The 24261-nt window shown below is 43.9% G+C and overlaps 1 protein-coding gene across 2 annotated transcripts in view; it reads right to left on the reverse strand.

Annotated features, from left to right (window-relative positions):
• PKHD1 (PKHD1 ciliary IPT domain containing fibrocystin/polyductin) overlaps nt 1-20032 on the reverse strand; it is a 279722-nt gene extending 259690 nt beyond the window's left edge. For both annotated transcript variants that reach the window (XM_027789196.2, XM_027789199.2), the window contains exons 1-10: nt 19822-20032; nt 14249-14404; nt 12986-13107; nt 11653-11730; nt 9482-9626; nt 8408-8507; nt 5181-5238; nt 3771-3849; nt 1481-1555; nt 176-240 (exon numbers count right to left, since the gene is read on the reverse strand). In XM_027789196.2, the coding sequence (XP_027644997.2) occupies nt 176-240; nt 1481-1555; nt 3771-3849; nt 5181-5238; nt 8408-8507; nt 9482-9626; nt 11653-11730; nt 12986-13037 (652 nt within the window). In that variant the 5' untranslated portion in view covers nt 13038-13107; nt 14249-14404; nt 19822-20032. The remainder of the gene's footprint in view (nt 1-175; nt 241-1480; nt 1556-3770; nt 3850-5180; nt 5239-8407; nt 8508-9481; nt 9627-11652; nt 11731-12985; nt 13108-14248; nt 14405-19821) is intronic.
• Between the last annotated feature and the right edge of the window lie 4229 nt (nt 20033-24261).

A 24261-nucleotide genomic window follows, 5' to 3' on the forward strand; every position in this document is an offset into this window, starting at 1 on the left:
AGTGTCTACGTTGAAGACTGGTAAGCTTTGATCTGAAGCAGCTTATGTGAACTCAGCCCTGAACACCATTCCTAACTTTGGAGACAGAGCAGAAACGGATGCTTGACACCCTTCCTCTACCTTCCGGAGTTGCAGGAATAACAGAAACCCATGATTTTCCCCACTTTTCACCAACCTATGTGGTTCCCTTCCACCCGGCACTGCAAGGTCCCCAGTCCATCTTCTGCCTGAATAGGGTAGCTGTGAAGAGACAAAGGACTTTGCTAAGCCTTGGGAAAAAAAAGAGCAAAATACAGTGAGAATCATCTAACCAAGAAAAGATGTGGGCTTATACATCTAAGCTAGTCATGCTTGCCTCCTTTTAGAAACAACGGGGTGAAATACGTGAGATGGCAAAGGAACAACCCATCTCCCCACCGATGATCAAGAGTTCAGCAGCTTCAGAGAATGCCTCCCAACAATACACACTGGTCCAGTTTGGCTCCTTTACCCTTGTTTCTAGAAGCTGATTCTGCTGCTGGCCTTCAGAACCCTCATTTGAAATAAAAACTGAGCAAAGACAAGTCTGGGCACAGGGTGAGGGTGAAGAGGAAGACAAAAGTATCTCCCCTCTACACGTCCCTGCTCTGTAAGAAGGAACAAGTAGCAATTAAACTGGCATTACACCAACCTTCTGGAGCCACAGAATGATGCAGATCTCATCATCAACTCAGATTTTCATATAAGTCCCTCTTCTGGGAGCCAGGAGGAATTTTGCAGTGCTATTAGAAGGTTCACTGAGGACCCCAGCAGCCTTAGCAGTGACCTTCTGTGGGGGCAGGTTTCCCCCTGGTTCCCTGTAAAAACAGCCTCCCCCTTCTCCATGGCTCACAGGCTGAGAATTTAACCATTCATAAAAGAAACGCTGCCGCAGAGCCCATGGCTTTTTGTGTAATTCAACAGGGTGCAAGAGCTAGCAGCATAAAGGGTCTCTTGCAACTTTCAGGAGACAAGGATACGTTAATACATGATGGGGACACAAGGGTACATGAGCAGTGCCAGGGCCCAGGCACCAGAGGCTGTCTACTTACACTGTTAAATTTTAAGAGCTCTGCTTGCCCAGTTTGGGTTCAGGTCAGCTAATTCACCTTTCAAAATTAGTGTCTATATATGACTGAAGACAACATATTGACCAAGGTCAATAAGCAGCTTTTAAATGGCTACCCTGTTTTGAAGTCTAAAGAGCTGAACAGAATAGATGTGGCCAGGACATAGCATATCATCTCCAGGACAGAGGACAACCCATGGCCCTGCCTGGTTATAGCTAGAGCCACAGAGAACCAACAGCCCTCCCGTACCCCAGTCACAGACCGTAGGATCAACTCCTCATGGTCTGTCTCCACCTAAAGCCAAAGCAGAAGAGCTTCTCCAAAAGTTAAGAACTTTTTTTGTGCACAAGACATGCCGAGCCCTTATACCAAAAAGCAAGCCAAGAACTGACATGCTCCCAGCTCGCCTGTCAGCAAAAGAGCAGAGACTGGTCCATCCATCTCCTTCTGCCATAAGGATAGCTGGCCTAGGCAAAAAATAAACAGAAATGATAAGATATGATGTGACATAGAGCTTCACAGATAAAAACCTGATCCTGTCAAAATCAGCAGCCAATATTTTCAAATGGGACAGGAATTCCCCCTCACTTGTATCTAGCATGTATTAACCTTCTAGAAAACTGGACAAGCCCTAACCTCTTATCTTTTCACTTGCAAAGTATATTACCCACATACTGCGAGAACTGCACCTTTGTAAAGATTACGACATGGCCATCTTCAAGACACCCGTGCCAGCCCTGAATCGCTGGATATCTCCTCCCTGCAGAGAAGGGTTGGAAGTCTGAGCTCCAGGAGGATTAAACCCACCCCTACATTCCAGAAGCAGCACAAGTGCTTGTACAGCCATACTGCTTCAAGATGCAGCTCAGTCACGTCTTTGTTTCATTGAGGAAAAACACTATAAACACCCTCTGCTAAAAATCATCCAAGCTCCTAACAGAAAATTCAAGTATCCCCACTGTAAAAAACCACTATGGCAAGGAACAACTTCCACTGGAGAGGAGGAATCAGGTGGGACCAATAAATTCACAGTAGTTAGCATAATAAGCAAAGGTTGGCAAAGATTATTTGAGAACTAATAGGCAATTAAGGAAAATACGTAATCAAAACCTATAACGCAAGGACTTTGCTATGATCCATGTTTCAGAGTGTAGTTTTATGAGGTTTTAATAATAGAGTTTGCTTTTGTTAATACAGCTTGCTGATATTGAGATACCTTTCCTTTTAAGGATGAACAGAAACAAATTCAGTGCTGCAAAATGTTTGGTTCAGCATCACTGGGCTGTTGCGTCCCGTACAAAGCATGGAAAAGGGTGCAGAACACACTTGAAAGTATAAAACACTGTTCTCTTTTTCTCTCCAAATACTGAATCAGTGTGACTGCGTGACAGACTGCTTTGGTCTAGTCCAAGTCCCCACCTGGTACGTATTTACTAACACACCAAAAATGGGCAAAGTATTCATGTGAAGCTACAATGTGAACCTGTCTGGTATGTTAAGATTTTGATGCCATTTCCTTTTTGGCAACAGTGAGTTTAAGCTGTAAATGAGTAATTTAGCAATGGAGCATGCAGGCACATCCAACCTGCAGTCAGACAGACCAGCCTTTCTTCCCACTGATCAAAGGTTTCACAGTTCCACTAGAGGCAGGTAAAACAATAATTAATATTGAACAAAGGATGCTAATATGCATCCAGTGAACAAAAATGTAGGGCTGAAAAATGGGTGCAGCTGCTATGGCAGGAATCTGCACTGTGCTTTCATTCACACTAGCAGAGAATTTAATTACTTAGCATGGGACATTTCCATTCAGCCTGAGAAGGCATTAAAAAGCATCTAGTGGTCAAATATCTGAGGCTGCAATTAAAATTTTGAACTGCTGAGATTACACACCTTCCCTGGTCTGCTGAAATGATCCTCAAAATACCAACAGAGTAACTATAGATTTATAGTTCATTCTTTACAACAATCACCTGGGATTAGTTCTTCCCTGCCATTGACACAAGTGCAAGGAAATCACAACTTGGCAGTATCTGAGAACACTTCCATACTATGTAAATACATATGACAGACAGCAGGTCAGCATTCATGCTCATTTTGTATTCACTATAAAGTGCTGCTGTCCTGAATTTTTGTAAAATCTACCTTCTTTGCTCAGTTGCATGTAACCATAGAAGCAGCAGAAAATAAAAATCAAACCTTTCTTGAGCACAAGGAAGTGACCAGAGAGTGTTTAAAGTAGTGAACAACAAAGCCTTTTGTCTCAAATTCTGCTTTGTCTTCTGACTCACCAGAGCATCTGCTTCAAACTAATAGTTTTTCTGAAAACGCTAATGGAAGGGAAAATTTATTTAACTTTTAGATTCTGACATTATTTTAATTAGTTAAGTTTTAATTTGCTAGCCAAAATAAAATCTACAGCAACCAGGCGCAATTACAGTACAATTCACACTGAGCTGTGATTGACTGTGCTGCCAGTAAACAAACCAACTAGCTTAATGGACCAGTTGCAATTAGATTAACAAAGTTTGCTGGAGCCCAACTCATGAGCTGCAATAAACCACAAAGGAAGTAAATGGCAATTCTGGGCCAACTGGTTGCAATTTATTGCTGTCAAGGAGGCTGATGGAAGAAATGCCAATTTAAAGGGACGGGGTCAGATAGCTGCCTGTATATAATTACCCATCAATATAATCCACATTGAAGTCCAGCGTCTCATATCTTCCAGAAATTGTTTTCCCATAAATCTGTATTAAATTTCCTGTTTAAAAAGAAATTGAAATTGGAGTCTTAGAAGCAGAGAATTTATTTGCAGATTTTGTGAGGCAAACAGAAGTTGTTCTTGGTCTTTGTGAATTTTGCGGAGGTGCGTAACTGGCTGCACTGATGGCTGCTCTCAGCTTCTACCACAGTTCAAGGTGACTTTGCACTTAATTCACTTTTCCCAAAACACACACCTTTGTTTCCCACAAAAAAAAAAAAAATTGATTCCTGAATTTAAAGCAGATCTTTAATACTTGTACTGAGAAGACATTTTGCTCAACTCTTTTGTGAGCTAAACCCCACATTCTATCCAAATTCTACTGTAGAACCTCATAAGGCAACCAAAATGGCATGATTGGTACCATAGAAAGTGTCAAGGTCTAAAGGAGGACCTCAGCATAGATGTGGCCAGCTGAATCACTGCTAATACTCCCTTGACAACACTAGGTGACAACTTCGTTCAGTTACACACACAGAGCCGTCAAAAATTTGGGGCACCTTATCCTCCCACTGTGACTCCAGAAGGGAATGAGTCTTCCTGGTTCTGCATCATATCTACCTGCTCCATGCAGGTCCTTCATGCTCCAGGACAACTCAAATAGCACTAGACATGTAGCATTACTCTCATTCTTCACTGACTACACTGGGAGGTCAAACCTCCAGCGAACACATAGAAACCTCCATACAGGCACTCTAAAGCAAGGCATAAGAATCTAGATTTAGGAGCATCTCTGTGATCTAATCATCCAGGTACCTTTCTGCACTCTTGACACCAAAATGTTTTGATTAATCTTGACACTGGAAATCAGCATTTGAATTTTCTCTAAACAAGCCTGCAAATATAAATAGACTAGAAATAGGGGGAAACAGCTAAACATTCAGACCAAAACCAACTCCTGTCTTCTCATGTAACTTTAAAGTCTGATCTAAAGCCCCAATAACCAAAAGGTCTATATGGTATTGCAATATCATCACCCGATAGGTAATTCTTGAAACTACTACTAAATAACTAAGGGCAGACAACTCAAGAGCTGAGACTGATTAGACCTGTCCACCTCCTGAGCAACATCTCTCTACTCAGGCAGAGTTGGGCTGCCCAAGCCAAGTACCAAATAACCTGGTCATTGCGTGTTACCCACTTCTCATGTACCCAGCACTGCCAACTCTCTCCCCTTATGCAAACCCATTTTTGTGTTCAGCATGGGCTTGGACATTAATTTCTGGAGGTGCCCGTTTTAATCCCCAGTAAGACTGATCCCTCATAAGGATAATGTATGGAACATCAAATAATAATTAAAGTGGGCTCCAGCTTAAACAAAGGTCCCGTACCTGGGATGCCAGATGGTGGACTAATTTGGTAAACCACAGGCGTCTGCGCAGCAGAGAACTGCAAAGAGAAATTTGTTGTTAAATGGCAGTCATTTTCGCAGCAGTCCAACAAGATCTGATTACATATTGCTTACAACATGGTTGGCAACAGCATTTCAGAGATTTACACTTCAGATTTCATCTTTGAGGCAGAGTCCTGCTCTGAGAAGGGAGTAAGTACACATACACTCTTCTTGCCCCCTCTGCATTCAGAGCAGCTTATTGCTATTTTTACATCCCCTTTTGTGCCCAGACTGTCCCCCCTGGTTTGAGTCAGTTCCAGAAGATACAGTTTAATACACAATAAAATTTCTAAGCTATGCTTTATCTGAAGTCAAGACCTCCATTTTATCTTGCATTATGGCACCATTTTTCTTCCCAATAGTATACTCTTCAAAACTATTTCTAAGTCACAAAGTAAAATACTTCAGTTAGCCTTCAGCAAACTTGTTGGGTACCCTAAAGCAATGTAGCAAAGAAAAAGCTTGCATTGGTCCATCTTAATGCGTCAGAGGTGTTTTGGTGAAAGCACTAACTTGGCCTCTGAGGGAACAGCAAGGAAATACTGGAAATCTGCTATGGGGTACTATTTTTGACTTAAACAGAATCCAAGAAGGAGCAGAGATTGTGCTTTGGAGCAAGCCTTCAGAAGATGGGGAACACACAGGGATACTTTCCAAGTACAGGAAAGTCATCATCAGCCTCCCAAAGCAGCTGAGACACAGACCTGACCTGGAACATGCAGCCAAAGCATCTGCAAGTAGAACAGCCCTTTGCCTCTTTTTTCCAGTTGGCTTTAAAACCTGAGAGACTTCTTTTAATCAAAATTACTCTAGAAAATTTTTGCTTGCATTGACAGCAATCCTATTCAAATGGCTAAGCATGTGGGAGCACTACTCATCTCTGAAGTGGCCAGAGGCACACATCCTCCACACAGGGTTAACTCACATGGAACCAGCATATTCTGTAAATGTCCTTGTCCCTCCCTGGAAGATGGCAAACCAAAGAGGACAAATAAATGGATGGCTTCAGCAGCTAAAAAGTGCCTTATGTCCAAACTGAGCATATGGATCCCAGGACTACAGAAAATACAAAGGCAGTGAAGCTCTTTGGAAGCGTTTTTAAAATTCTTGCTGTGGATAAGGAATTGTCTCCAGCACACTGGGTATTATCCAGTGCTGGGTTAGCTGCATATCATCTTGTAACACGCTGACATAGCTGGGACAGTGTGGTTTGGTGTCAGAGGGGAAGTACCTGGACAGGCAATGAAAAAGAGCTGGAAATCTTGAGAAAGCCACAATCAGAGTTACAGAAAGGGAAGGTGCGCTTTTGAACTACAGCTCTATGAATAAATAAATAACTTGGAACATGCTATTTAGAATCACAGGATTGTTTAGTTTGGAAAAGACCTTTAATATCACAGAGTCCAATCATTACCTCAGGACTACCGAGTCCACCACTAAACCATGTCCCGAAGTGCCAAGTCTACACATCTTTTAAATACCTCCAGGGATGGTGACTCAACCACTTTCCTAGGCAGCCTGTTCCAATGCTGGACAACACTTTTGGTGAAGAAATTTTTTCTAATACCCAAATTAAACCTCCTTCGGTGCAACTTGAGGCCATTTCCTCTTGTCTTATTACTTGTTACTTGGGAGAAGAGACCAACCTCTATTTCAGTCAGGCAGTTGTAGAGAGCAATAAGGTCCCCCCAAGCCTCCTTTTCTCCAAGCTAAACAACCCCAGTTCTCTCAGCTGCTCTTCATTAAGACTTGTGGTCTAGACCCTTCACCAACTTCGTTGCTCTTTTTTGGACTCGTCTTCTTCACCTTTTTTTTGAGCCCTCTCTCATTCTTACTTGCACTTAAAGATGCTGCTGTCAGTCCAATAAATAATTATAAACTCATTTACTGAATCAAATCAAAGACACCATTGCATATATTGAGGTTTCCCCACCCCACCCACCCCCGAGATTTCCTTGAACCTCGTTCCCTTTCAACGCTCAGTCTTTGCCTTGCTTCCTCCTCATGGTCAAGTTAAAGATGAAGGGGTAGTCATAAACTCCCTCCAGTGATGACCGCTTCTGAGAAGCAAAGGCAACATCATGCCATACCCTGAGCTAGAGCTGATGTGGAGAAAGAAGCCAAAAGCAGCATGAAAGCTAGGGCCACTAGCTGACACAAGTCTTCCGAGCTGTTCAGACTTGTTGCTGCCTGAAGCAGGCTTTTTCAATCTAATGTGGAGGCAAAATTAATTTTTAATACGCGTAGCTCCCAGGTCCCAGTCCCAAAACAAAGAGACACATTGTGTTTTATTTAGCTTGGAATGTGCCTCATTAACAGCATCCCCTGGTGATTTTTCATCAGCTCTCTAAGCTAGCTGAACCACCCAATGACTCTTCAGCTTTAATGTGCAATTTACTGAAAATGCTGGGGTTTCTTGCTCGATTCTCAAAGTTAGCACAGAAGTGGGATATGACTTCTGAATACACCAGGCCTCATCACAAAACACGCAGCCATGGTTAAGGTTTCTGCTCTGCAAGAGATACTGAGGCCATCATCCTCAACTGGTCAAATACCACCATACCCCACGACCCCCGAGACAGTGTTACTTTGACATTGAGAGCCAAAGGGAAAATACTGGTCAGGGTCGGTGGGGGGAGTAGCAAACTCTCAAAACAATGGAGCAACAGATATGAAATCACAGCTGAGGTCTGAGCTTTCTAAATCTTGCTCATCTTAGGTATGGAGAGCTGTTCTAGACCTGAAGGGATGTCCTTTCCTGGAACCAGCAGTGCCCATGGGAGGTATTCTTGCCCATGGCTACCTGTCAATGCAGACTGTTAGCTGTCAGCCCTGCAGCTTAGAGGGTAACACCAGAAGCAGCCAGCACAGGGTCTTCTGTGTGGCTTAAGTGCAGAGGGAGATTTACCTGGACCCAGATTTTTGATTCAGTAAGACCTCTTAGGTCACCTAGTCTATCCTGTGCCAGACTAATGAGTACCTTGATGCTCCCAGTCTCAAGGGGCAGAAGGAACATCCTAACATCTTGTCCTGACATACAAACATACATACAGCATATAAGAGAGAAAATTTCAACCTATTCGCTGTGATACTATGTCTGAAGTTAAGACTCCCTTCAATGCCTTGAGTTCTTTATCATCACTTCTATATTTGCTTGGTGATTACCTTGAAAGTATAATTTTCTTTCTCTGCATCAGTCAGGTTGTTAATCAAACGTCCTTTAAAGATCACCTCCACGTAATATGAACCCTCCTGGGGTGAAGACCTAGGTGGAAGAAAATGTGTTATATTATTTTTATACAGATTGGGTTTATTTTTTTAGGAAAAGTCAGTTCCCTCACAGGGTAGTCTTAGCAGGTTCACTGAGGCTTCAATAGAGCAAAGCAAATTTATACTGTGAACCCAACCTTTACACATATGAACCCAAACACTAAAACTAAGATTTAAAAGAAATGTGGAGGCACAGCAAGAAATTACAGTTAAGTGCAGAAGGTGAGAGGACTACTACAGAACTCTATCCAAATTGTACATTAATGCAAAACACAGACATGCTCATTAGACATGCTCAGACAATAATTGTTATTCATTAGTATTAAAATAACCCAGGGCTGCCTGGATCTACAGGGCATCTTGATCCTGGTTTGTAAATTAATGCTGCATCCTTAATGCACACAATTTCCCAGCACAGCATTCAGCAGAATTAACTCCCAGCCAAATCATAGCAGTAAGAGATGGAAGAGCCCAATTAGGGTCACTCTTACAGCCTCTTGCAACATCCTTCATCTTGTAGTCAAACAACCTCCTTTAAAGTTATGACAGGATAGAAAACAGGGAGTTTAGATTGCCCAGCCAGTGCTTGAAACCATATTTGTTTCCTGCTTTACTCATAACCTCTCTCTATGACCTTGGACAGGTCAAGGACACAAAGAGCTGGTAAAATCTCTGTCAAGATTTTCTTGGGAGTTTTGTGTCTAAGAATTAGGTGTCTACAAACCACTGAAGATCTGAGCCTAGCCTCTCCAAGAAGCCTCACTGACTCTCATGCTAGGTAGTCTAGAGCTTCATTAAGTTGAAACAAGAATAAATGCAACACAGCTTCAGAGGTGATGAGGTGCAGCCACAGCAGCAGTCGTCAGAATTCCCTCAACTCCCAAATTGCCTGTACAGACACTGAAAGAAAATGAGGATCCTACCAGACAACCGGTAAGGTCTCACCCATACTGTAGTCATGGATCATACCTTGTTCTGCATCTTATGGTGGATAAGTCAAAATATAGAGGAGACACATCACATGGCAGCCTGGGCAGGTCTGGATTCACCAGGAAGACCTTCAGCGGGGATGCGCTGGCTGGAGACACACTTTCTAGCTGGTGGGATGTTGAGCCTAAGCAATCAATCAGAAGAGTTCTGTGAGGACAGGATCACTCACATTCAGTCACACACAGCAAACTTTTTTGTCCAACCCAGCTTCTCTTTAGGCACAATGCTTAGAGCCCTTAATCAGGCTTTTTTTTAATCACGTTTCTGTAATTTCATATTGTCATGATTTAACCCCAACTGGCAACTAAGCACCACACAGCTGCTCACTCCCTGCCCATCCCAGTGGAATGAGGAAGAGAATTAGAAGGGTAAAAGTGAGAAAAGTCACGGGTTGAGATAAAAAACACTGTAATAATGAAAAAGAAATATTAATACAACAGAATGTAAGGAAAAGAGAAAAAATAACAAGAGAGAAAAATAAAACCCAGGAAAGACAAGTGATGCAAATGAAAACAGTTGCTCACCACCAACTGACTGATGAAGCCCCACTCCACCACCACCCTCACCCCACCCCCACCCCACCCCCATTTTATTGCTGAGCACAACATCATGTGTTATACAACATCCCTTTGGCTAGTTGGGGTCAGCTGTCCTGGCTGTGTCTCCTCCCAACTGCTTATACATCTCCAACGTATTTGCTGGCAGGGCAGTGTAAGGAGCAGAATAGACCCTGACTGTGTGCAAATGCTGCTCAGCAGTAACTAAAACATCTCTGTGTTATCAACACTTTTCAGCACAAATCCAAAATAGAGCACCAAACAAGCTATGTTTTTTATACTATGAAGAAATTTAACTAGCCCAGCCAGAACCAGTACACACATTAAGACCAAGTTCATCCCACACGCGGCTGCATGGGTTTTTGCCTCTAGTACAGTATTTGGTCTCTCCCACATGTATTCTACTGCAGAGATTGACAGTCATTAGGAGTTTTAATCGCCTCAGCCATCTACACTGGAAAAAAACACGTGCTCACAGATACTTAAAGCCCTGCAAAATTAGCATCGTTTGACACTGTCTTTGCAGTTGCTGATGCCTTGCAGTTTTGCTGACAAGACCTCAAGTCAGCTTGTGCTGTAATATAGATCTGCTTGGCCCATTTCTTTGGAGTGACCTGTCCAAAGGATCAATGACTTTTAACCTTCAGAAAGTCAAGCTTTACCTGAACATAAACTAGCATGCTTCACCTTTGTAGCATGATCAAATACAACTAAAAATGAAGGAGGCTTACAAACAGCTCTGCCTTTGCTCACGATCTTCACAGGTGGTTCTCAGCCCACAGACTCACTTTAAATGACATCAATGTTTCTTGATTTGCAGCAAACTCTCCATTTCCTCCTGGTCCCAGGAAGGTTCTTCCCTTTCTCCCAAGGCCTAGCTGTCTGCTTCCCCCCACCAAAAAGAAAGAGACTCTGCTTGAACTGTGAGTTCCCAGCTGTGACTGTCTCTGCCTGCCACTCAGGGTAAACAACTCCCTTGAATACTTGAGCTTCCTTTCTTCCATCCATTTCATCATCTCTGTGTGAATGCACAATATTCAGACAAATAAGACTAATATCATTCATCATAGTTATGAATGATCAAGTGTCAGAACTTAAGCAGCTAAACCAAACATACAGCTGACTCAGAAACCAACTCTCTTCCCAATGAATCAATAGTCAACACTGTGGAAAATCAGGTCTAGCTTTTTGCAGCTGGTTTTGGCCCAAAAGAGCATGACATATCAATTTCTGTGAATTTTTTACTCAGATCTCACGTTTAGCATTAGTGTTTTTAAAGCTTCAACATCATAGGACTTATGAACAGAGATTTTCAGGTTTTCTTCAAAAAAAGGGTGGCAGGGAGGAAATTTCTAGCCCTACATCTGCAAAAATAAGGTAAAAATCTGACTTCTGCTTAGAAAGAACTTAAAAACAAGCAACTATAAGCAATAGCTTATGAAGTAATAATTTGAAGCCAATTTCATGTTATGGGTGCCACAGTCCATGCCGCTTGCTTAGGGTCTGTCGTTTCATCACTCCAACCACAGATCTCAGTATGGAGCTGATCCTTTGCTACTTTTGACAGGTGCTTTGTAAAAGTTTAAAACTCACCATCCAGAGTAACAGTAATCCACGTCCCTCCAGCGACACTGCCTTCTTGGGGCTTAATGAGCAATCCCATAGCTGTCACTGCAAAAACAACCCAGATGCATCAGGCTGAAGTGCAATGCAAACATCTAAAATATCTCATTCAGGGTGAGACACAGTGGTCAGACAGCTGTCCTCCTGTAATCCCACCCTTCACCTCGTTTCTTTGCAGGCATCCAAATTAGTCACATTGCTCATCCTTCTTCCTCCAACTGTCTCCTCCATGCAACAGTACTGCTTCCCCTCAGGAGGGCTTTGATGCCTTCAGGACTTGGGGAACCAAGCTACAGTCTGAGTTTCCTGTTCTCCTCAATAATTAAAATAAAGACGGTAAACCTCATGTTTGTTCCCCCAGCCCTCAAAGAAATGAGTCTGCTGTCTTCTGTACACTCTCCCAGACTTCGGGCTACCCCAGAAAACATAACCTGTTCTGGTTCCAAGACAGCCTGTCCAGCTCTTTCTTGCCAAAGTCCTTTGGAAAGAGACAACCACAGGCCTGGAAAGAGACAACCACAGGCCTGGAAAGAGACAACCACAGGCCTGGAAAGAGACAACCACAGGCCTGGAAAGAGACAACCACAGGCCTGGAAAGAGACAACCACAGGCCTGGAAAGAGACAACCACAGGCCTGGAAAGAGACAACCACAGGCCTGGAAAGAAACTCCTGCTTCCTGAAATCAAATCACTTGTAACTTGCTATGCTGTGCCTTTCATAAAGGCATCAAATGCTTAAGGTAATTTAGGAGTTATTAGAGTGACCCTCATCCTCTGAAGCTAATAAAGGTGAACCAGTGGCTGGTTTCTTTTATTGTAGCCAATGATCAGAATTTTCCAGAAGTCCATTTACAGGGATATCCACTTTCCTTTTCAGCATTTCAGGAGGTTTTCAACTTCTTAGTTGCACCTGAACACAATCTCACCGAACACCAGTATTGATCACTGAACCCAAATATTGCACACACTTGCATCATGAACCCTTACTATCAACATGCAAACAGCAATATGACTATCACCAAGTGAATGAAAACAACAGACATGAGATAAACCCAGATAGAACAGGAAAAAAAATTAACAATTAATCCAGAAATCTCCAGTGGCTATGGATATAACACCATGAAAAGCCACTGATATGGACAGATAATGTCTGGTATACTGCAGTTAATATCCCATAATACCCAACACCTTTGAGAGATGCTTCTCCATGTCTCACAGTAACCCATATCCAACCCAGTGGCATCAGATTTTGCTGCAGTTTTACAACCAGCGTGGTTGGAGTCAACACCTCTCTATCACCCACCTGCAAGGAATATCAGCTCGGCACTCAGAAAGAATGACCTCCAAGGGTTCATCTTGAACTTTGGATGGGGATTTCATGGGAGTCAGGCTCCAGGATCATGGCTTGGGGCCTTAGGACCTTTCCTGTAACATTAAAACAAACCCCACCTGTATTTTTTCTTCACACTGCAAAGCTGTGGGAGCAATGGTCCGTGTTACAACGGACAAGATGGGCTGCAATGTGGAGTCACAGAGAATACACCGAGTCACATCTCACACAGTATAAGGGATCGACATATTGCAAACCATACTCTTTATCCTGCCATGCAAAAAACCTACACAGAATATATGCCCCTCTGAGCAGACCGCTTTCCAGACAGGCTCAGGCTGAGCTTTCTCCCCACTGGAGCCACGTTTCAGGTGGCTGACTAATTAAGCATTAGACACAGGTGAACTGGTGAAAACAATTACAGGATTTAGAGCCCCTGATGATGAAATCTCCTAGCTCCATGCTTCCTCATGTGAAATCATTCCATTAGATTAAATTAAATCATGCCATGCTCATTCTCCAGCTCCAAAGCCAAACGGTAGGACTTTTCTACACTATTAAGCTCTCTAGCCTTACACAGCTAGCTCCAAACTGGGAATGGACCATGCCGGCTCCTCAGGCATGCCTAGGAACTGTTTGGAAGAACACTGGTAAATTTAACCCCAACAGCTGTGAACTGTTCTAAAATTTAAGAAAATAAACATTTGAGTACCCTTGTACACTAGGAAGTTACTTGGTCTTACTTGTTATCATAGCCAGACATATCACACATTCTCTTTGCAAAGCCCATGTGAGGAACTGTTCTAACATTTAAAAATATAGACAAAAAAATTCTACTGCCTTCACCCTGAGCTTTGTACTAGTATGGAAATTAATTTAGCCACATTTGCAAATGAGAAAGAAGCCCAAATTCTCGCTAGCGAGTAACAGAGACTGGGACAACTACTTTTCGTGGGGTTCTGTTCCCTTTACTCAGAACATCTCTTGGTTGTTAAAACTCAGCTCAGACCACCAAAGCCCAAAACATAAAATCATATGGCAAGAACCTAATACAGGTTTTTGATTGTTGTTACGGTAGGACCTAAAAGGCAAAATCCACAATCACTGTATGAGGCACTGTATAATCACCAACTCTCAAAGAGAGAACGCATGTCCCACAGAAGAGCAAAATGATGCAAAGAAATTTCACATCCCTGCTCCACCAGCCAGTTATTGGACAAAAGGACAAGAACTGACCTCGACTTTCCTCAGGCCCAGTTCCTCCGCAGGACAATGGTACCAAGATCTCATGTGTTCTTCCATGTAGTGGTCTTGCTTCAGTCAATGTATACGCTGCAAAGATTCAAGCTCTCTTGTGCATTTGTGAAAGCCCGTCAGGTCACCTGAAAAAGCCTAAACAATTGCCCATAGCACTCTGCTTTGCTGCCTTCTGTAAATGTTCGTACAACCAATCAAAATTAAGCTGTTAATCAATTCAATTGGCTATGTTAAAGAAAACAAGACTAATCAAAGAATTAAAGAGAAAAAAAGTGGGGGTGATGGTCTTTGTTACTGCTACAGCAATTCAGAATACCTCATGGTTTAAGTAATTTTTAAAAGGACTGACACATGCAGAGAAGTTACTTGTGGTCTATAGGCACAAAGTGCTCTTGAACATTGATTAGAAGATGTGGTCAACTTGTGTCCAAGGGTGCTGAGTATTGTTGGAGCATTGTGCATACCTTCCTTAAGAGGAAAGTGGAGGGAAGGGAACTTGCTTCTCTGTTCCCATTTCTTTCCATCTGGCCTTCACCAGATAATACAGTAACGAGTTTCAGGGCCGTTGACAAAATGTCGGAGAAAAAGCATTCTCCAAGCACTTTGAGACGCCCAACACTGATCTGGTAATTGGGATATTTTTGATAGCAATATACTGACCTCATGCAAAAGTGAGGGAATTAATGGAAAACAGAACTGCTCAGGACTGGGCAGCAAATCATTTGGTGATAATAGCAGAAAAATACAAGAGCCAGAATAAAGACGTCTGCATTTGTTGCACAACCCAAAAGAAGCAGAACTGCAGAGCAAAGCAACTGATGCTGAGGACCCAACATCCACACTGCAAACATTTAGGGGTGTTGCATAGCACTAGCTCTAGCCTAGCCCCAAGGACCGAACATCCATTAATGGCTGGATGCAGCGAATGAAGAGCCGGGACGCAGCTTGATGCAAGCAAATGTCGATTTGTTGTACAGAAGCACGAGGTTTTTTATACACTTTCAGAAGCTGCGCGTTTTAAACAGATTGGTTCTTGAAGCTAAGCATTGCATACTAGGCAATCCCTGACTGGTGGTTAACTACCAGCAATTAACCACAAGGTGTAACCTTTCCTTGGCGCCAAGGGCGCCATCCGTCTCCCACTCCCCTGTGCTCTGTAAACACGCCTCATCATGTTAATTGTTGTCTAGACAAGCTCGAGCACATTCCCCTCAGCTAACTGATTGCCATGCATGGTCCTAGTTTCCAGCCCGCTCCTGCATCTCCCCCTTCCCGTTGCACAAAAGAACCCCTGAAACCGAGCAAAAACAAGGCACAAGTAATAGAACAAATAAAAAACCAACTAAGACATATTATCAATGTCAAAATAACCCACTGTCTTTGTTCCGTACAATTTTACAATTTCCCCTTTTTGTTTTTGAACAGCTAGTACCAGGTTTGCCATGTTCTGCAGGGCCCTTGCAAACATGACAGCAACCAAGGTAATAGCAAACAAACAATACTGCCAATTGAGTGAATGGATGCCAAAAAAGGCTGACATTTTCTCAGATTTTGATAACATGTTGCTGCAATGGGGCGCCTAAAATCCACGCAGCACATACCATCAAAATCCTCACAGCCATGTCCTTGAACCAACAACAAAAAGCAGTGGCAATTTTGACACATTCTTAACTGCCTACCAAACAAGGTGATTCAACTCTTTAATGCTTTCCCTGCTGTTACTCTGGATAAGAGAAGAACCGCTGCGACACGTTCCCATCATAGCCCTCCTACTACATTAGCATCTACAGAAAATTATCGACAAAGTGTAAACAATATCAGCTTCTTTTAGATTAACATTATACATAGATGGAAGGGCACACCAAACAAGAACTGGTTCAGTCAAAAAGTTCGAAACATCGCATGCCTTCTCTGAACATACCTCTGGGGTCATTCCCTTCATTCCCTCTCTTTTTTATGCAAAGAGAAACACTTTTACCATAACAGAGAAGCCCCTATTTACATCTCTGAGCCCGGACACAAACCGCAGCTGTATGCTCCACCAGGCTCAGGGCAGGAATCATTCATGTAGTTACATAGCTATGTATCTCTACAAGTATGCAGACACCTATTAAACACTAGATAACCATGTTTATCTCTCCTATTCTCCTTCACAATACCTAGCTGTTCTCTCATCTCTTGTTAGGTCAAATATTCTCCAGCTTCCTCTACTACATCTCTCTTCAGACATTCTCTATCCTCCTCTTTTTTGCTTGTTAATTGCGACAAGGCAAAGGTTGTGTGTAGCTGGGTGACCATGACCTGATTTATGTTACAATCAACTAAACACTGAATACAGGAAAAAAAAAAAGTATGGGAGACATAAGGCAAACATCAATAAGGTGGTTAAAGATAATTATAATAAAACCTGTAATACTTTTGAGTCATGGCCCAAAGTTTCCCAGCCGTGAGAAGAGACCAAAGGCATCCCGCCCCTGGCTCTGTTGCAGATCTTTGTTTTAAGGCTTTTGAGTTTTGTGTACTTTTGTAAATTAATTCACAGTGGTCATTCAGATTCACGTAACACATCCTATCAAAGTCTTCACACTTGTGTCCCTGTGCTAATAATAAAAATCAATAGCAACTCGGTTCTGTAGCAACATATGATGGACAGAATCAACATCTGTTAATAAGCCAGAAAAAAAAATAGTATTTGTAGTATTACTTTGTTTAGCAAGCTAGCAGCCTAATTTACTAAGCAAGTTAAAAGCGTGTACTATTCTTACAGAAGAGATTAGAGAAGCAAAAATCTGTTATGCTGCATTCCAGAACTCAGCCTGAGAGTTACAGTCTGCTGTGAGTTCTGCGTTACAATCATTTGACACATGTTGGGGTTGCGATTGTGAAAGTTGCCCGTTTACAATTTTCATTGACGTTATCACAGCCAGTTGTTTTAAAAGCAACCCTTGAGCTTCCTGATGTTCGACTTGTTGCAAAATATTCTGAAGCCAATCAATAAAGTTAGTATTAAAGTTAGTGACTCTCTAGGACCCTGCAAGACTGTGGCAAGACTCCCGCATCCTGACTGCCTTAATAGCCATCTCATTCATTTGCAAACGGTTGTCCCTGGGATACCTTGCCTGAGTCACAGAATCGGCACAGTTAATTGCTCCAGCCAACTGCTCATAGTTAACAGCAATTCCCCGATTAAGGTTTTCAGTCAAGGCCACTACACATAGCTCACAAAAATCAAATAACCACATCATATACTGTATCAGTTAGTACCATACAAAGCAATAACTTCCAATCATGCAGTGTGAGTGTATAAGGCTCTGCCATCACTTCAAGAAGGGACATAGCAAATGTATTATGAATCCTCCCTTCCCGCACTGCTTTGCTTAACCCTTTAACAGCCTCGTATTGCACAGGCTGCCACTCTGCAGGTTGATTTGTCTGACAAAATACTGAACATGCCATAGCGACTCCCAAAACCCATCACTTGAGTGTTTCCCACTTGCATTCCTGCCACCAATCCCTCAGACTCCCTTTCACCCTCCCCAAAAATACAATCAATGCATCAGGAGAGACGAGGGGGTGGGGAAAAGGTCTAGCTCCTTTTCCAGATCTATAGGACCTGGATCAAAAGGTTTATCAGTGTCAATGGAATCATTGTCCGAGTTGTCCTGTTCCTGTGCTTGGTCCTGTGTTGTGAGGGTCGCTGCAATCAGTGACAGAAGCTTTGGGGGCAGAGGAGGTGTGGACAGAATCGCCATCACTGACGGTGTCTTGAGAAGAGTCGCGCTGTCGGTGGAATTTACAGCTTCCTCTGGTTTGGCACCGTTAGTAGAATTAGTCCACACTTGGCAAAGAGTAGTCAGGATTTGCCACCAAGATGTTAAATGCATTCCCGACACGGAGTTCCCCTCCGCGGCAGCATCATACAATTGGCTGCTGTATGTACACACTTTCATTCTTTCAAAGTCTCTAAAGTTTCTTGGCTGCTCACCTGTCTCGATGCATACAGGCGTTATCCTCGGGGTTTAGGTTGTCCGCCTGGTCCAGACGGCAAGGCGATCGTTCAGCCAAGCCGTCTCCTCCGGAACGCAGCCCTCTTCCACGAGCTGTCTTTTTTCCGTCCTTATTCTTCCAAGGCTTCGGAACACCACCATAGGGGTCACCATTTGAGGAGACTGAGGCACGGACTCCCTGATCTGACTAGAAGACCCTTCATGAGTCCATATACGTCTCTTTCTGGGGACGAAGCCTGATTCCCCGTTACGGATTTCCCACAGCTCACCTCTCAACTCCGGAGGGATTTCTGGCCGGCTCCTGCTTCCTTTCAGCAGATCATTCAAAGTTCTGTGGGATTCGCTGCATGTCGCTCAGATAGGCGATTCGAAAGCCCTTCACGTTAGATCCTTAAACGCATCACGTCGGGGTCACCAATTTGCGGCGAATGAAGAGACGGGACGCAGCTTAATGCAAGCAAATGTCGATTTGTTGTACAGAAGCACGAGGGTTTATACACTTTCAGAAGCTGCGCGTTTTAAACAGATTGGTTCTTGAAGCTAAGCATTGCATCCTAGGCAATCCCCGATTGGTGGTTAACTACCAGCAATTAACCGCAAGGTGTTACCTTTCCTTGGCGCCATCCGTCCCCCACTCCCCTGTGCTCTGTAAACACGCCTCATCATGTTAATTGTTGTCTAGACAAGCTCGAGCACATTGCCCTCAGCTAACTGATTGCCATGCATGGTCCTAGTTTCCAGACCGCTCCTGCAGCTGGAGTGGTTTTTGGTGCCAATCTTGGTTTGAATTTAGCCAGAAGGATTGGCATCAGTTCACTGGGACAGTTCTGTGGCATGGAATAAATCACCTTATCTGGAGATGAGTTGATTTGCTTGAAAAGCACACTCCTGATCTAAAATAGACACCAAAGGAGATATTGCACAGCCTCTAAAGCCTCTCCCTCCCTTAGGAGCGGGGACTTTTTTTGCAAGATTAGAGTGTAATGCAATGCATCCATAGATGTGGGTGTTCCAGAAACCAAGTCTGCTGGTTGGTCCTCTAGGAAAGGCAAACCTTATAACAAAGCTAAAAGTTTTTCATGTGTTCCTTCCCCTATTGCTATTACCATAAACATGGTTTTAAGATCATCCAAATGCTATACATCATGGTCATGAAATGTCAAACAGAAAGCCTCCTCAGAGCTGCTGGGTAAGAGCAGAGATGCACAGTGTGAGTTAGCACCGTATAAAAAATGCAACAGGAGAGCGACACTCTCAGAGGTGAGGGTTGGGCAGAAACTTTACTTGCCACATAACCACAGCAAACACACTGACCCTTTAAAGCCAAATTCTAAGCTTCTATTGATTTTTCTACCACAAGGCCTGCTGTAACTACACCCCCCCCCCCCCTTTTTTTCTTGCACATTTTACCCTAACTGCAGTTTGTAGAGATCAGACTCCAGAGCCCTGATGCACATGAACCTCCTATTTCAGGGCAGGTGCATAAAAGATCATTTAGGTTTACTTTTTTTTATTCTTATTAGGGCTTTTCCTGGTGTTACTTACCTTATTCAATTTGTTCTTCGATTCCTCCGATGAGTCAAGTGCAGAGGCTCCGACACCAGCATAACTGCTCCATCCCTTTGACACCAGCTCTACCACAACTTTCAGTCTGAGGTTGTTAGGCATTCAGTTCAGCCCCTGCATGGGTAACTGAGTCACTGTGTGCTGAAACCCACCAGACTAGTTTCTCCAAGTTCAATGCCTGTCACAGACAGCTCAGAGCCATCCATTGAGCATGCTTAATTATTAACCTAAGCTACTTGCTGCTATTAACTGTTTTGTTCCAAGTCTTTAATGGCCATTACAGAGTTAACCTGGAATCGTTTTTCTGTTGGTAGACTACTAGATCCTCCAACAGGAGAACAATTAATCCATTTTATCATCTTTTCCCCCCACAATATGACAGAGAAACAGATGGAATGGTTTCTTGATATGCTAATAGCCAGTCTGAGAGTGACTTTCACAGCAAGTGGACCTCAGGGTTTCCTTATATACACTTAATTCCCTTTTTCCATGGCATTCCCAACAGTGTCTACATTTGACAGGAATTCTTACCACACCTCAAGTGTAGCTCTTTATACAGTCAGCAGTGGAAAAAGAGTACAGTGGACATACATAGTGTTATCATTCACCCCATGGAGAGCCATGTGCCTCCACTGGCTACAGGGAAGACCCAGCTCAGCCTAAATCAGGTGCTGAATAACAGGGTGAGCATCACCCCTACTCCCAGCTCTGCACTCATCTGTTTGAAACCCAGATGGCTTTTGATGGAGCCACCAGAAACATGATAGGCTGTTGAGCCCTTACACCGGTATGGACGCCTTCATAGAAGTTTCCACTGAGGAAGCTCTCAGACACCACAGCATAACTGCCGTTTAATGAGTTACCATGCACCAATCATGCAATAGCAGTATGTATCCATGCTCTTACCTCATCCCAAAGGGGAGGTGAAACAGGCTTCCTTGTTCTTCCCCAACCTCAATTCAGAGGCACAAAGTCATGGGCAATCAACCTTTAGGGAAGTTCTGGAGCTCTGCCCAGCAGTGGAACCAGTTGCATTTGGTTTATTCTTAGGCCAAGCCCCAATGTCTCGGCTGAATATAGCAAATGATTACAGGAACCAAATAAAAGTTAACCCTATCCTGCTCAGCAGTCCGCACTCAGTTTACTCATTAGCTGGAATTACAGTGGAAACATGGCCAGAAGGAAGAGTAAACTTGAAGAAATTCTCAAAGAAGTATTGTCAAAGAAGAGACAGTTCAAAGATGATAACCTGAACACAGCAGACTGAGCTAGATACTGGTAACAAGGTCCACTAAAAGTCCCAAATGAGGGGATGGACCAGGTACAGGGTCAGTCTAGGGAGTGCCCTCAGGAGCAGGGAGGCTCAACTGCAGCACGAGCCCACAATCCAGCTAGAAGGCAGGACTAGAATCAGGACTAAAGACCAGTATTCCTACATGACATCTCAAGGAGGGACTACAGGCTCAAAGCTGAAGTTATCTAGTGCTCCTGACCCATGGGCAGGGTGTGGATGAAGGTCACAGGTGAGGCTGATCAGGGCCATTAAGGCTTATTGCTGCCTTCAGATCCCTGACATTTCTGCTCCTGATATACCCAGTCACTCAAACTCTCTAGATCATAGTGAGCAAAAAAATGAACTGTCACCTCTGTCTTTCTATATAACATTTTGCAATCCAGTCTTAAAGAAATGCTTTATATAGGAAAAATTCAAGCAATAGGACAAGAGGAAATGGCCTCAAGTGACACCAGGGGAGGTTTAGATTGGGTATTAGGAAAAATTTCCTCACTGAAAGGGTGGCCAAGCACTCAAACAGGCTGCCCAAGGAGGTGGTGGAATTACCATCCCCAGAAGTGTTTAAAAAAACACATAGATGAGGTATGTAGGGACATGGTTTAGTGGCAAACTCGACAGTCCTGGGTTAACAGTTGGACTCAATGATCTTAAAAGTCTTTTCCAACCTAAATAATGCTATGATTCTAAATGTCCAAGGTTTGCAGATGCAAAGGATTTGCCTGGAACAAGGTGTGTATTCTGTGCAGAAAGTCACAGATCAGGTAAGGCACTGTGTAGGAAACCATCCCCCTGAAGGAGCTGAAAAGTCAAAAGAAAAAGGGAAGCTGGTGAAGAACATTGTCCTTAATAACCAGAAACACAGGCCTGTAATTCAGATCAGGAGAGGAATGGTCAAGTCACATGGGAATCTTGTTAAATGAAGTGTATATACTCTCCCACTCCAAGCTGATGACTAGGTTTGGGTATGATTACCCAAAACCAGGAAAGCAGTACCATTTGATGGATAAGCGTATGTTTGTATATCTGTGCAAGCAAGTTTTTTCCTGCTGAAGGAAAGTTCTGCCCAAAACCATTCACCCCCGGGCCATCTGGTTGTTTCTGCTTGCAATTATCCATTTGGAGATTACAGGTTTTAGGTGTATGACTAGAAATAGCCTTACAGACAGGCCAGCATCGTGAATCTGAGAAACATTCCTGCGCTGCAACCCGCAAGGCCACCGAGAAAAGCAGGAGGGGTGAGCAGTAGTTCTTCGTCACTAGGTGGAAGCAGGGAACCGTTGAAGACCTCTCTACCCCTGAAACCCAACTGAAGGTCGGCCAAGCTGCCACTGCTCTGTCGGACACAGGTCCAGGACCGCTTTCTGTTAAGCCCCTGCACTTGAGGGAAAGGCCAAGATAAAGCAGAAAAGCACAAGAGAAGGAGATGCGGGACCTACCCCCAGCTTGTTCCCTCACTAATGCATGATTTGGACTGAACAGCTTCATCTTCAAGTCATCTGCATGTAAAATGGGGACGGCAGTGCACTGGCCATGAGGCCTTTTTCAGGGCAGGTGCTCTCAGAAAGTAGCATCATGGGAGGCTCTAAGTTTCCCCAGGACTTGCAGCATTTCTGGGATGGAAAAGCTTTGCCGGAGCCAAGCCAGGGCTCCCCTCGCGCTCCCCCCAGCCGTCGCACCGTGGCCACCTCGCGAGAGGAATGCGGCAGTTGTTGAACACCACATGGCACATCCCAGCTGAACAGCTGAGGGGAGGATAATGTGGGATAAGGCGAGGTTTAGCAATTTTTCTGCAACCTCCCTCCTCCCTCGCAGCCCTGCTGGTGCATGAACCACCCCATGTGGAGGACACCAGCCTTCCCTGCCTTCTCCTCACCAAAGTCAAACATGGTCACCAGGGAACGATGTGGGAATGGTGCCTGCACTCACAGTTCCTGCATCCACACCTCTAAATAGAGCATAAAACACCCCAAAGGAAAGCAAGCCTAATGAGGCTTATGTTTCCACCAGCCTCACCAGCCTCATCATGTTTCTCCTGGACACTGCTGTTGCTAAGCACCCTCCTCTCCCATGCAAGGTATGCTGTGCTGGACACCCAGCGGGGGAAGAACAACATGAAAGTGCTTAAACTTAGGGACTCAGTCCAGACACGGGTCTTGGAGAAAGGTCTGTGCCTTCCAGCTTGGCACTGTCCGTAGTTAGCATCCTCTTCCAACCTGTGCCTATTGCATTTGTCACCTCCCCAGGCAACCTGCAAACCCTCTGTGCCCAAGAGGGGACAGGTTATGCACTCACACCATCAGCCTCCTGCCAAAATCAAATCAGGAATTCTGCAGATACTGAGGATCTGCAGCTAAGCTCCCAGTCTCTGAAGAAGATTTCAGCATATGGGCCTCAAGCTTTGTGGATATATCTGTGAGTGAAATAAAAGGACCAAGGGTTTGGGCATTGCACCTCCGTGGATCACAAATCCCTGCATCATTTTGACCCAGACCAGCTCACATTAGCTCAAACAATTCCCAGGCATGGTTCAGGAGTCAGCATGGCCAGTGTCTCCTCCCGATGAGCAGGATGGATGCAGTGACTAAGGTTTTGAGGCTGGTTTTGAGTTTTATAGCATGGGCACTACTGCAGAAGCAGGAAAGGGGCCCTGCAAGGTTGGCTTCCTAGCAGACATGTAGTGTGGAAGTCTTCACAGGCTAGAGTGTCCTGCAAGGGCAGCCCCTGCACTGGCCATGCCACTCCATGCAGAGCTCTTACAGCTGCTCTTTCTTTCTATTAATACTTCACTTTTTGTGTATTGACACAAATTTCCTAGCAACCAAGGTCACAAGAGAAGGTGTTAAGAAGCTGGACTGATTAATAATAAATCCTGGGGTTTGATGTCTTTTTTCTTGAGAGGCTTGTTAGACACCAGCAGGCAGGGTGCTGAGCTGGGATTTCCAAGAGAACCTAGGGGATTTGGAAACCCCACTCTGATTGAATTTCCCTCTCTGAATTCCAGCCTTCTTCCTTCTGGCCATCACCATCCATCTGGGTGAAGCTACCCATGGGAAGATGAGTTGAGACAGTGCAGTAATGCTCAGCAGGGATCTGGCATCTGTCAGCCATACTCAGAGTTGGCCCCC

This window comes from Falco peregrinus, chromosome 7 (assembly GCF_023634155.1).
Source record: "Falco peregrinus isolate bFalPer1 chromosome 7, bFalPer1.pri, whole genome shotgun sequence".
NCBI classification, from domain to species: Eukaryota; Metazoa; Chordata; class Aves; order Falconiformes; family Falconidae; genus Falco; species Falco peregrinus.